The sequence below is a fragment of the Stegostoma tigrinum genome, chromosome 17 (assembly GCF_030684315.1).
Source record: "Stegostoma tigrinum isolate sSteTig4 chromosome 17, sSteTig4.hap1, whole genome shotgun sequence".
Classification (NCBI taxonomy): Eukaryota; Metazoa; Chordata; class Chondrichthyes; order Orectolobiformes; family Stegostomatidae; genus Stegostoma; species Stegostoma tigrinum.
The window spans coordinates 56155652-56169769 of record NC_081370.1 but is presented as its reverse complement, the minus strand read 5'-3'; the positions used below and the strand labels follow the sequence as shown (position 1 = coordinate 56169769).

The 14118-nt window shown below is 40.2% G+C and overlaps 1 protein-coding gene across 4 annotated transcripts in view; it reads left to right on the top strand.

Annotated features, from left to right (window-relative positions):
* The first annotated feature begins 3408 nt into the window (after positions 1-3408).
* LOC125459352 (leucine zipper protein 2-like) overlaps positions 3409-14118 on the top strand; it is a 333928-nt gene continuing 323218 nt past the window's right edge. For 2 of the 4 annotated variants that reach the window (XM_048545724.2, XM_048545722.2), the window contains exon 1: positions 3410-3809. In XM_048545724.2, the coding sequence (XP_048401681.1) occupies positions 3748-3809 (62 nt within the window). In that variant the 5' untranslated portion in view covers positions 3410-3747. Of the gene's footprint in view, positions 3810-14118 lie in introns of all 4 variants that reach the window. The other 2 variants (XM_048545725.2, XM_048545723.2) reach the window with 2 other exon arrangements.

Genomic DNA, 14118 nt, shown 5'->3' with positions numbered 1-14118 from the left:
AATCAGATGGCCTGAATTTACGAAAGTGAAATCATGTTTGACAAACCTACTGGCATATTTTGAGGATGTAACTGGTAGAGTTGATAAGGGGGAGCCAGTGGAAGTGGTTTATTTGAATTTTCAGGATGTTTTCGATAAGGGCTAATGTAAAAAGTTAGCATGTAAAATTAAAGCTCAACGTAGTATACTGGCTTTGATAGAGAACTGGTTAGCAGACAGGAAACAAATGGTAAGAATAAATGAGTCTTTTTTCAGAATGGCAACCAGTGACTAATCAGTTACCACATTAATCGGTGTTTGGATCTGAGCTCTTCACAATATACATCAATAATCTGAACATAATACCTCTAAGTTTGCAGGTGACACAAAGCTGGATGGAAGGGTGAATTATGAGGAGCGTACAGAAATGTTTCAGTGTGATTTGGACAAGTTGAGTGAGTTGGCAAATGCATGGCAGAAGAAGTGTAATGTGGGTAAATATGAGGTTATCTAGTTTGGTAGCAAAAACAGGGAGGCAGATTATTATATAAACAGTGATATATTGCGAAAGGGGAACATGCGGCAAGATGTGAGTGTTCTTGTACAAAAGACACTGAAAGTAAGCATGCAGATACAGTGAGCAGTGAAGGAACTAAATGGGATGTTGGACCCTTCATAGTGAGAGGATTTGAGAGGAGCAGAGATGTCTTGCTGCAGTTGTGCAGGGCCTTCGTGAGACCACACTTGGAGCATTGTGAGCAGTTTTAGTCTCCTTGTCTGAGGAAGAATATTCTGGCCAGACAGGAAGTGGAGCAAAAGTTTACCAGACCTTTCCAGGGATGATTGATAATACAAAGAGAGAGAGGATCAGTTAGGACAGTGTAGTCTAGTAGGTTCACGTAGGTTTAAAAGATTGAGAGGAGTCACATAAATACCTATAGAATTCTAACAGAACTCGACAGGGTAAAAGCTGAAAGGCGGTCCCTAATGACTGTGAAGAACAGAACCAGAGGTAACAGTGTAAGGGTACAGAGTGACCCACTTAGGAATGAGATGGGGAGATGTGTTTTCCATCCAGAGAGCGGTGAGCTTTTGGATTTCTCTGCCACAGAAAGCAGTTGAGGCAAAAACATTGAAGATTTTCAAGAAGAAGCTGGATATATTTTTTGGGACTAAAGGGAGAAAGCATGGCCTGTTCTGCACTGTAATGTTCTATGTTCTATGAACAGGGTACAGAGTTGTACAATCAGCCATGATCACATTGAATGGCAGCGTAGTCTCCAAGGGCTGAATTGCCTATGCCTGCTCCTACTTTCTATGTTTCAGTGTTATTACTGTACAGGAGAAGCAGGTGCTGAATGGTTGGTAAATGAATTATGATTTATAGAAGCATTGCCATGGAGAAGGTACCTGGGAATAGTTAACCACCAACTTACATTTAAATTCAAACCAGGTGATTCCATTCTGATTGACTAAGGTGTTGCCATGATAAATGTATGAGGCAGGTACTGAGCCAAGTAAGATGGTATTATATTGGTCCAAGTTTGGTCCAAGATGTGTGTTTTAAGGAATATCTTAAATGAAGAGAATAACAAAGTTTAAGACCTAGATAGCTAACGCCTCAACCACTAATGGTAGAACATTTGAAATTGGAGATCGCCCAAGTCCAGAACTGCACCCAAACAGAAAATATCAGTTCCATTTGCCATCATTTCCAATCTCTTCTTTTTTATCAGAGTGCGTATTGACTATTTTACAGTGCAAATGTCATCCTGTCCATTATAAAATGTTTAAAGTTATTATAAAATATTTTTGTTTTGATGAATCAGGTGCCAAACTAATGTTCGAAATTAAGAAGGCATTAATGAAACAGACACTTACGCATAGGTGGCACTTTAACTGGGTACAGCTTTCAATAAAACACAAGGCAATAGATCAGGCAATATGGATCACGACTGACAAAAGATAGGAGCGTAATACTTTTTTATAGAAATTATTTGTCAATGTCACATTTTACATGCACACATCCAATGTCACAGCAGATGAATGCAATTTTGTTGAATAATTCAGCACAGTTATCTGACACATCTTTAAGCATGGACAAATTATGTTGCAGCTTTATTCAAATTGCTTGATAAAGATTGTCTGTGAATTTTGTATATTTCTTGTTCCTTGGACGTGGTTGACAGAGTCGTGAAGAAGGCGTTTGGTAGGCTTGCTTTTATTGTTTAGCATTTTGAGTACAAGAGTTGGGAGGTCATGTTGCAGCTGTACATGACATTGACGAGGTCATTCTTGGAACATTGTGTTCAGTTCTAGTCTCCCGGATACAGGAAAGATGTTGTTAAACTTGAAAGGGTGTAAAAAATATTTACAAGGATTTTGCCGGAGTTGGTGGGTTTGAGCTACAGGGAGAGGCTGAATCGGCTGGGACTATTTATTCTGGAGCCTTGGAGTTTGAGGGGGTAACCTTATAGAAAAATAAATAGTGAACTGTCAACGTATTTTTCCCAAGGTAACAGAGTCCAAAATTAGAGGTAAGATGAGTGGGAAAGATTTAGAAAGGGGCAACTTTCTCACACAGAGAGAATGGTGCTTGTATGGAATGAACCACCAGAGGAAGTGGTGGAGGCTGGTTCACTTACAACATTTAAGAGGCATCTGGATGGGGATATGAACAGGAAGGGTTTAGAGGGATATGGGCCAAATGCTGGCAAATGGGACTAGATTAATTTAAGATATCCGGTCAGCATGAACCAGTTGGACTGAAGGATCTGTTTATGCACTGCATGACTCTGTACCACTATAACTTCAGAAACTGGTCATCCATTATCCTGGACACAAGGACCGGTACCGAAATTAAAAATGATAGTGAGACCGTGTATTCATTTCGATTAGTTATTAATTATTATATTCTGAACCTTGGCTGTCACTGGTAACTTTCTGCAGCAGGTAATTCCAATTTCATTAAGTACAAAATTAAGACTATAAGCCATAGCTTGTACAGTGGCAGATCTTTAAAACTATAGTACATATAATTAAATCTAGATCTAATGTTAATATTCTAGTGGCATTTCTCATATACCCACAAGCGACTTCAAAAGTATTTCTTTATCTGAAGATTCATATTTAAGTGACACACAGCAGGAAGATATGAATCTACTAGATGCTGGGGATATTTTTCGCTGTAAAGTAATGGTTTTACAGTCAAAGTTCAATGAGAGGAACACGGCAGTCTGCTTGTGAAAACGATTTGCTGCGTTTATTTGGGATTAAGGGGGGAAATAAACTGTTAATTGATAACTGGAAGACGCAGCTTATTTCAAGTTTGCCTGGCAAATACCAAGGCAACGCGGGCTCATTAGCTCAGACATGCTTTGATTAATTAACAATTATTTCTAGATGCTCGTTAAACAGAATGCTTCTCAGTTCGTCGGAGAGTGGGGCTGTGCCACTGATCTGAATGGCGATTGCAGGCCATTACAGGCACGGGGTGCTCTGAAAGCACCCACTCCCTGCGTACCACCCAATAGTCGCGATTTAAACTGCTGTAACAACAAACCCCTGAGGGCATCAAGAGAGACGCTGCATTGTATAATCACAGGCTGAGTGCTTGCAGTATAGTCCGATTGCTCATGACATCATATATCTAAACACAGCGAACAAATCGCACTCCACTCTGTCAGTCTGTCTCTGCAGATTTCGGCTGGTTAGAGCAGGAAGCTTTCCGCTATTCAGAAGCGTGTGCATGCAGAGGGGAAAGCAACAATGAAGCTTTTCTTTGCTGGTTACTTTTTGCTCCTCTTCCCTGCCGCTGCTCTCAGTACGAGGTGGGTGAGCTATAATTTCTCCCTTTATTACTGTAAACCATTAAATGACTGACTACAGTGAATTCCTCGTTGCACTCAATCATGCTGAGTCTTGGGACAAAGCTCAGAGTTAGATGTTCGTGTAATTCATAATACAATATTAAAGTTATATCAGTCATTTGTAATAGTTGGCTTGAGCTGGTAGGACTCCAATATTTTAATGCCTAAGTGCTTTCATATTAATCACAAACTTATCTTAACTGTTCTTTAAAATCCCTGTAGAGGTTCGTTTTCTTTTTTTAAAAACAGACACGTTATTCCTGACTGTGTACTGAACATTCTCTGACGGTATCCCTAGCATTGTTCAAAACCGCTTCGGCCAAGTGAATTGGCAGGTGCATGTGGCTGTAAGTTCCTCAACTTAAAACCTTCACGTTTTTAATGCTGTGTCAAACTGTCGCGATTCTAATATAGTCCTGTTTAATGCATTACTGTTGAAATTAATTAGTAATTATTCCTAAAGAAATAGGTACTGGCGTATGGCTCCACACAATCAATTAGCTGATTTTTTAAAAAAAATAGGAGTTAGGGTTTTTTTGATGAATTGGTTCTGCTAACTCAGTTGTGGAGTATGTAACTGTAAAGACTGTGTGCTGTAAACGTACAACCTTCCAGTGATAGCTCCCTCCCTAAACACTACACGGCGATTTATTAAAGTTACATTGTCTTCGCGCAGAAGGTCTAAACAAATCGATGCTAATGCATCATCGATCATCGACTCCATCACCGCGAGGCTGCATCCACTTCCCCGTCCCAAAGAATTGCTTTCGCTCAGATCAGGCACCCGTAATATACTGACTGCGTTAGAAATGAAACTGAAGGTGTCGCTTTTGTTATTTTTGTGGTCAGGAGGTCTCATCTTAACTTCATATCGTGGCTCCAGAAACAGTGTGTTTTCTGGATGTAATATTTTAAAGACAGTTGTAAGCTCTGAAAAGTAAACATGGTCCAAGGTACTTTGGAAGCATAATGGAGAATAGAGTTAAACCAAACTCATGACATGCCTTCATTGAGGGGGAGCAACACGCGCTGCCCCCCCCCCCGCCCTCTCTCTTCCTATTTGCTTGTTCTTGTATTTGTTTAGTTTAGAAAAGATACGTGCGAGGGAAATAACTCCTTCATTAAAAATGATTCCACTGGACTATTGTTGATACCTGTACAACAGCAGAGTCTAAAGATTAAACTATCGCTACTATCCTCGTGATCAGAATGAAGTTTTGGGTATTTGGATGGGTAACCGATAGCAGTAATCACCATGATTGATCAACCCTGTGTCTTTTTTCAATGCAAGAACTGAGAACAGACCAGTTCTTTCAGAAAGCAACCAAGTTACATTTTAAGTTTGTGGTCCGGTGAGGGGAACAAATGTGGTTTTAATTCCCTCGTAAACACCAATTTGCTTTAGTGTGCATATTCCTTTCCTGCATTGCCTTACACATTTTCTTGGTGATCTCTAGTGTTTTCCTTGTTGCTGTCTCTAGCCAAATGATGATGGCTTTGCATGGATGCTTTCTAAGCAAACTGCTCAGATTTCATAACGCACACACATCTCTAGATCAGGTAGGACTTCAGTCCTGGCCTCTGAACCCTGAGATAATGCTACTGCACAGTAGAGTTCCTTTTCTATGCATATACTGAGTCTCATTAGATGGATGTGGCCTTAATTAGGCAAAAATAATCAGATAGAGGATAATCGGATGAAATATAAAAGGCAGACATAAAATCTGATGCTAATCAGGCAGCATACTCTCTAATCATCAGCATAGATTTATGCCAATGAGACAGGCTCATACTATCAATCATGTTGGTCTTTTTCCTTTCAGTGCCACAATGATTCAAGACGTAAATATTTAATGCAGTTGAAAAATGTTCCTCATTTCTACTTTCTGTTCATTTAAGATGAAGGTTAATTCATTGTGCGAACAGAAAACCTTTTTTGAGCACTGCTGTACTGGAGGATTGAATATAGCCTGGTGACAGTGCCTTAGATTTGTATAACTGCCAGTTTGATTCATTTTGAGTAGAGTTTATTCAAGAGCAATGCATTTTGAGAGGCTTCATTTGCTTAACTGTTTGCTAATTTATGAGATTAACGTAGGATCAGGAGTGGGTAATTTAGACCCTCAAGCTTAATGTGACATTTAGTCAGGTCATGTTTGATTATATGACCAGACTCCTGTTTGTTTTAATATTTCATACCTTAGAATTAGATGAAAAGAAATCTTTACTGTACCTGGGAAAGAAATGAAGTTAACGATTTATGAATTGGACTAAAGGACTTTAAGTATTGTGAAAAACCAGTTTCAAACACCATCCAAACAATAAGGGAAGCAATCCATATTTTTGTCAGTCATCTTTAACTTCTGTTGTAATCATTAGTCAAAATCTTCAACTTAATTTTTTTGGTTTTCAGTAACCAGAGGGGTTAAATTTTATGTTGTCTGAATCAACAGGCTATTGTAAACTCCAATGCTGAAATACCAGCCAACGATTAGGCTGACAGACCCCACCATCTCAGAACCACCAGCCAGATTCCTAGGATAGTCATTGTGCATGATGTTTAGTAAAATGCGTTGTAATATTCCACCTACGAGGGAAACAGTTCAAGAAATGGGTAAAATATCTCTCAAAAAGGATTGAACTCAGTACTTCATAAAATCATCAAAAGCCTTTTAATGTTGTACATATATTGAGATTAATTGATTGACAAATTAATAACATTGTCTACAACTAGATATTAGCTAAAAAAAATGATAATGTGACTGCTTTGATGTGAGTGGCACTTATTGACATACAGCATTACTGCTCTTGTCAAAAGTAGATTTAATGTCTTTCAAGTCTTGTTTCTTACCATTATGTTTGCAGAACAAATTAAATGTAATTGTCAACAGCCATCTCACAATGGCTAATTACACAATGGCAATGTGGCCCTTCCACACAAACCCACTAGCATTTCAAGGAAGTGGACCCAGGAGCTACATTTTACACCAAATTAATTAATTGATTATGAAGAACAAGGTCATATCTGCTGTTCTACCCTGAGCGTTGTCTTTCAATCATTAACTGTTCAAACTCAAAGAATTTGAGTAAGTTTCTTATTTCAACTAAGAAGACAGATGTTGAAATTTCTGCAGGTCTGGCAGAATCTGCTGAGAGGTATCCAAGTTAATATTTCAGGTCTGGTGATCCTTCCTCAGCACCAATTCTGAGAAAGGGTTGCTGGACCTGAAACATTAACTCTGATTTCTCTTCACAGATGCTGCTGGACCTGCTGAGCTTTTCCAGCAATTTCTGTTTTTGTTTCTGATCTACAACACTTGCAGTTCTCACGGCTTTTTTTGTGCTGTAATTTTTGTCCATTGCAGCAATTACACAGAATCTTTGGCACCGTTGTTTTGCTGATAATTATGTACTTGCTGTTAAAATACATTATTTTCACAAAAATAAACTTGTTAACAAGCACTTTTTAAATTCAACCTCAACACTTTCCTGTCATTTAACAGTTAACTTCTTATCTTTGTGAGATCTCACTGACAGTCAGAAGCAGATAAACTGTAGTGTGTGAGTGCACACATAGAATGGTGGTTTCTTATTGTCCAAAACAATGTAAGTGGCCACTAGGCTTGTGATTATTCAATTTACATGACTGTTAAAATACGCAACTCTAACACAAGTTAGATGAACTCTAGCAATCAAGTGAGGTGCTTTGTCACTGTTACAAACAGCTAATGTGCAACCGAACAATTACAGTTTGATTAATTTTCTTCAATGTAAAGTAACCTAACGGTATTGATTTTTTTTCCCCCTCTGCACTATTGCTGTGTAATAAAAATCCTTCGTTGCTAATGTAGAATTTCTCAAGCATCCCCCCCCCCCCCCCCCCCACCAAAGGTATTTTCACCATAGAATTCTTAAATATTTACATGAGGATTAGCTGAAGGTTAGGAACATTCTGCTGCTGTTTTTGTTTGTTTGAAAAAATCTTATCAGCAGCTTTCCTCATTTGATGCACGCACACTAACCTTCAGTTAGGATGGCTCAGGTGTAATCCTGTTGACAACCTCTGTTGCAAATGCAATTCCACATGCAGTTTTGAAGGGGAGGTGGTTGCTGGGAGGCACAAATGTCACAGTGCCCTTGATTTTACCAGAAAGCCTGGCTCTTCATATCGATGTGGGACCTCAACTCGTAACTAATTACTTTCTCTGTACAGCATCAATACCCCTTCAATATAAATATGTTGCTCTTATCTATAAATTTGTGAGGGTCCAGATGTCATATTGATATCTCGTTGGGATGAGCTGATGGCCTGAATCTAATGTAGAAGCTTGTAGTGACTGAAATTCTGGGTGATTTTACAGCGTGTCCAAATGCTAGAAGGAATCATATTTTGTGCCTCTCACTGCTTGGAAGTGATAGTATGTTGGGAGCAGTTTTAATTGTAACAGAGTAGAATCTCTGCCCCATGTAGCAGGAAATGCCGTTCCAGAGAGCTGCTGGACAATTATATTGAAGATGGGATTCTGAACGTCTGAAAACGAACCTTCCAGCTCAGCGAGCAAACTTACATCCATTGAAGATGGGATTGTGAACCTGGGGGAAATTGAGTTAGTATGTCTAGAAGACCACAGTGATGGTGAAGGTTTGAGTTGCAGAGACTTGAGCAAGGGGAAAAGAGAGGTTATATCAAAAGCAGGTACAAGTCCCTCATTTTACCAGCACCCCCCAGCTCCCACACTCCAGATATGCCCCTACAGCAGCCCATGCAGTGAAAAATACCAAGCTGTTTGTCATGACATTGCCTTTACTCAGCAGATGTTGACAGAGGCTCATTGCTGACTGTGAGTTGTCTGTTTAGAGTCATTAATAGACTTGAGAACAGGCCGGCATACTTTTGTGCACCTCCATACCATGCCCAAACATAGGGGACTGGGTAGGCAGGAAGACTCATGAGGTAGCAACATCCTTTATTTTACATGCCCCACCTTCTAATTTGACAGAGAAGGCAAGGAGCATTCATGGTGCAAAATTCGCTCTTTGTTTGTAGCCAAAGGACAATGTAATCAAACTTTGCACATAGTCCTAACTTTCTTTGAGCTGCAGAAACCTTGGCTTAAACTGCAAACTGTCTCAGTCCAGACCTTACAGGGAACAGAGCTGAGCTCATGGATGCAAAAATAAGTGCTAAGTATTTTCATTTTCAGGACATACGTTTTTCATAGTCACTTGACCTGAAACGATTATGTCCACAGATGTTGCCAGAGCTGCTGAGCTTTTCTAGCAATTTCTCTTTTTGTCATACATTTTTCATCTAGCCATTAAAAACTTTCATTTGATATTTTCTCATCAACTCGTCCAGATAGATCCTTACATGCCTGTGGAGTTGGTGGAACCTGAACCTGGGTCTCCAGGCTTAGAAGTTAGACTCTCCTCTAAAAGAGTTCCTAGTCACTTCATTATTGTGTATCGACTTGAGCAACAGTGGATGGATTTGAGTGTTTGCAACCGCAAAGCACAGAGTGGGGAAATGGAACTGTCTGGTTTTCCAATCATGTACCCAGGAAGGCTGAAAGGCTGCCTTCTGTTCCATCAATAACTTCATGTTTTCTCATTGCCAATGTAATCTAGATGCAAACTTGATCTATTCTTCCTCTAAACACCAAGGAACAGAATCAAAACATTATTTGGCAGTGATTTCTTACAAGCATTGTGTCTTGTATTTAATGAAAGTATAGCCAGCCTTGTGCAACCCTTTTTATGAGGTTAATCCTGAATCTACGTCTCCACCACCCAGTCACAGAATGTAGCAGTGTCAATTACCATCTATTAAGTTTTGGCAGAAGTGTTTTTGAATGTCCCTTTTTAAAGTGAATGACCCTCAAATTAAACTTTCTTTCAAATTTGATACATTGCTTTAAATTCATGGAAGTTGGCTTGGCAGAAATCATCAGTATTAATGTGTATATGCATGGTTTTACAGTGGATATCGTTTAAATTGCAAAGCACCTCAGTGGATGAGTTTATTACTTGTTTTGAAGAATACATTTGTCCGTAATAAACGAGCTGTTTTTAAGTTTGTGGAAAAGCATGTGAATGTGCATCTTAACTATTTTTAGTGATTTTTTTTGAAGAAGAAGACATTTTGCACTTTTGGTATGGCTGATTAGAGTAGTAGAGCTTGATTTTCAGTGCAGCCCTCACTCTAGAGGTGTAGCCCAAGATGTACAATAATTATGAAAGTTGCTGGTGTCCTACTGCGCTATTGGACTGCTCCCTCATTAGAGAGGGGTGACTGATAATGGTTTCACCTGAAAGCCACAATGCCTTACATGAGAGGAGAGGTTGAGAGGAAGAGCACTTCATGGTAACTTCAGCCAGTGCAAGAATAGAATCTGTGCTATTGGCATTACTCTGCGTTGGAAACAAGCCATTCAGCCAACTGTGCTACTTGATGCCCACTACTCTTAACCAAAGTAATTCAACTCCAAATGTGTGTGACGTAATAGACAGGAATGAGGGTGAATTGAAACCCCAGTTGTCTACCATAAATGGTTCAAATCAGTGCATTTTTCAAAAGGGAGATGTAATTTTGAATTAATGAACCAGAAATAAGAGTTAAACGTAGAGGATTGTTTGTTCATTCACTTACCCCGAAAGTCTAATGCTTTGTCTTTATGCAGACCACTCCTACACACTCAATCTCGCAGTTGGAAGAGAGTACATTTCCAAGCCATGATCAATCAAGGCTTTCATAATCCACACTTCTGGCTTTTTTTTTCCAAGGAAAGTATTTGTTGCAGTCCCCATATTTGGACTCCCTGGGTGGTAAACCAGAGATTTTAAAACCTGGTGCTGCATAATATAACTATCATAGCAGTCTCCTGAAGTTAGGTTTTCAGCAGGTCATGAATTTAGTAAATTGTAGCCTTATTTTAAAACCAGGCAGCCAGCCTTTTGATCTGATGGACTGGCAAAGGAACAGGTTTGTGACTTAAAGATGTTGCAGTTTTTAAGGTATAAATATTGCTGCTGTTTTTTCTGCCCATATTCTGAAGTTGTTTCAAGCATGCTGACTGGTTTCTCCCTGGTCTGTGAGGAATTATAATTGCTTATCTGGTGACCACTTTAGTCAGGTGACTAAATGATCAACAGATCTGCCCACCCAAAATGATTTGCACCTTGGAACCATTGTTACTAGTGATCATTCCCACCTACTCACTAGTTTCTCTGCAGCTGTTTCTTTTCTGACTTTCCGTGCTAGGAGACAAACCTGAAAACTACTATCAAATTTTTGAATTTATCAACCAACAAATAGTATTGTCTTGATTTGTAGAGTCATACAGCACGGAAACAGACCCTTCAGCCCAACCAATCCTTGCCGAATGTAATCCCAAACTTAACCAGCCCCACCTGCCTCCTCGTGGCCTATAGCCCTCCAATCTTTTACTATTCACGAATTTAGAAATGGATTTTAAACATTGTAATTGTATCCACATCCACCACTTCTTCAGGAAGTTCATTTTATAAATCCACACTTACACTACCGTCCTGTGTATATATTAAAAATAAGCCTCATGGCTTTTTGTTAAATCTCTCACATCTGACCTTAATGTGCCCCCAGTCTTGAAATTCCCCTTCCTAGTGTTAGTGATAGTTGTCTTCTCTCTATCCATGCCTTTTCATTATTTTATAAACTTCTCAGGTTGCCTCTGAAACTCCTATGCTCCAGAGGGGGGAAAAATACCCAGCCTCTCTCTATAACTCAAACCTTCCATACCCAGCCCACTCAAGGGAAGATGCTCCACAAGTGACCATATAATTAAGAAATTTCGAGAACCTTTTAGTATGTCTGATTCTATGCAGAAAATTGAAATCACCTGACCCTTGGCAGCCCCTGAGTAGCCATTTTAACAAGGAAAGGCTGTTACAGACAGTTCTACATTGAACAAAGTTCCTGTTTAAATTTATGAATATGACATGCCATTACTGTGCACGTCAGTGCAACATTATCTTTCTCATATCATCAAGCTGAGTAGCTCTGAGCCAGAAAGAACTTTGCAATGACCTAGGCTAATCTGATAGCTAATAATGATGATTTTGGTGTAATTCCAAAGGATTTCTAATAAAGCCACAACATATGGCAAAAAAAGCAATAAAATGTCGGTGATTTTTGTTTTAAAAGAAAAGCCTTATCAGTGGAGTTATTGGAGGAGGGGGTGAATTAGTTGAAACAGAGCTGATCCATTTCCAGAACAGTTTTTCAAAAAAAAAGTTGGTGGACAGTGCGTTGGTTGGACTCTAACTAATGAGGCTTCATTAAATGTGTTCCAGATGAGACACACTGAACCTGAAAAGGGAGGCCAGTCATTACTCTCCACTTCAGCTTTGGGGCAGTAGGGTTATCTCAGTGGTTGGCACTGCCACCTCATAGCATCAGGGATACAGGTTTGTTTCCAGCCTCCGGTGACTGTGCAAACCGGATGCGGACATTCTCCCCATGTCTACACGGGTTTCCTTCGGGTGCTCCCACAGCCCAAAGATGTGCAGGATAGGTGGATTGGCTGTGCATAATTGCCCATTGATTCCAGTGATCTGCAGGCTGAATGGGTTAGCCATGGGAAATGTAGGGTTACTGGGATAGGGTGCAGGGGATGTGTCAGGGTGGGATGCTCTTCGGAGAGTCAGTGCAGCTTTGGGCTGCTTTCATACTGCGGGGATTCTGTGATGACCTGAGCTGCTCCTCCAGGTATCACAGGGAAAATGTTTGCCTCTGTCACACCTGATGCTGTGGTCCCACTCCTTATCCCAATTCATTATCAGCAGGATGAATACCATCCCTCCTGGATTGAGTCATTTGTCTCCAGATGCCTCCTGACCATCTGTTCACCAAACTGTCATTCTACTTCACCACCTGCTGTACACTGGAAGTGGTCAAGCTGCTGATAGCTTGCATTTGTTTGTTACAATCTGCCAAACCTCCATTTCAAATTGCTGTGTTGTATGTGTATGTTACACCTTTTTTTTGAAAAAAAGTGTATGTCTCTTCTAAGGTGTCCCTATGCTATACAAAATATAGTGGCTCTGTTCTAGGTTTGCAATCTGTACATAAACCAGTTGGTTCTCTTTTAATGTCTGCTTAATAACTCGTGATGTGTTTTACTGTTTCACATGACTGATAAGAGGCTGATTACAAACAATTATCATTAAATGACACTTCACTTTTGCTGGGAGTTCAAATCAACTTCCTACTGCATATGATGCCTATACTTTAACAATCAAATATTTTCCTCCAAAGGGTAGATTTGTATTCTGTCACATCGCATTTGCAGTTCATGAGATCAAACATTATACATGAATTAGCAAATGACTGTGGGCAGTGAGATAACAAGGTGTAGAGCTGGATGAACACAGCAGGCCAAACAGCAACAGAGGAGCAGGAAAGCTGATGTCTTGGGCCTAGATCCTTCTTCAGGGAAGAGGGTTCTGAAATAAATAGGGAGAGAGGGGGAGGCAGATAGAGGAGAAGATAGATGGAGAGGAGATAGTCCGGTCAAAGTGGCAGGGTTGGACGCAGTAAAGGTGAGTGGAGGTAGGTAGGTAGGTCAGCCCAGGGAGGACAGACAGGTCAAGGGGGCGGGATGAGGTTAGTATGTAGGAGATGGGGGTGGGGTTGAAGTGGGAGGAAGGACGGGTTAAGGAGGCAGGCACAAGCTGAGCTGGTTTTTGGATGCAGTAGGGGGAGGGGAATTCTGAAGCTTGTGAAATTCACAATGATAATTGGGCTGCCGGGTTCCCGAGCGGAATATGAGTTGCTGTTATTGCAACCGCTGTGTTGATTGTTCTTCAACCCGCAACTTGGTAAAAAGATTCTGAAGTAATTCAGGTGCAAATAAAACTGTCAGATATGAACACAAGGGTCACCATGTCTCTCTGTCTCTCCGTTGGTGATTTGATGTTTATGACTGACGAGTAATTTTTACCTTGATTGGACAGGACATTCAGTATAGGAGTTGAGAAATCATGTTGTAGCTGTGTCAGACATTGAGGCTTTTTTGGAGTTTTGTGTACAGTTCTGGTTGCCCTGCAATAGGAAGGATGTTGTTAAACTGGAAAGGATGCAGAAAAGGTTTAAGAAGGTGTTGCCAGGACAAGAGATTTGAGTTTGCTAAAGAGAGGCAGGGACGCTTTTCAGTGGAGCATCGGAGACTGAACAGTGAGTGACCTTAGATTTACAAAATCATGAAGGTCATCGATAAGATGGCTCAGAGAA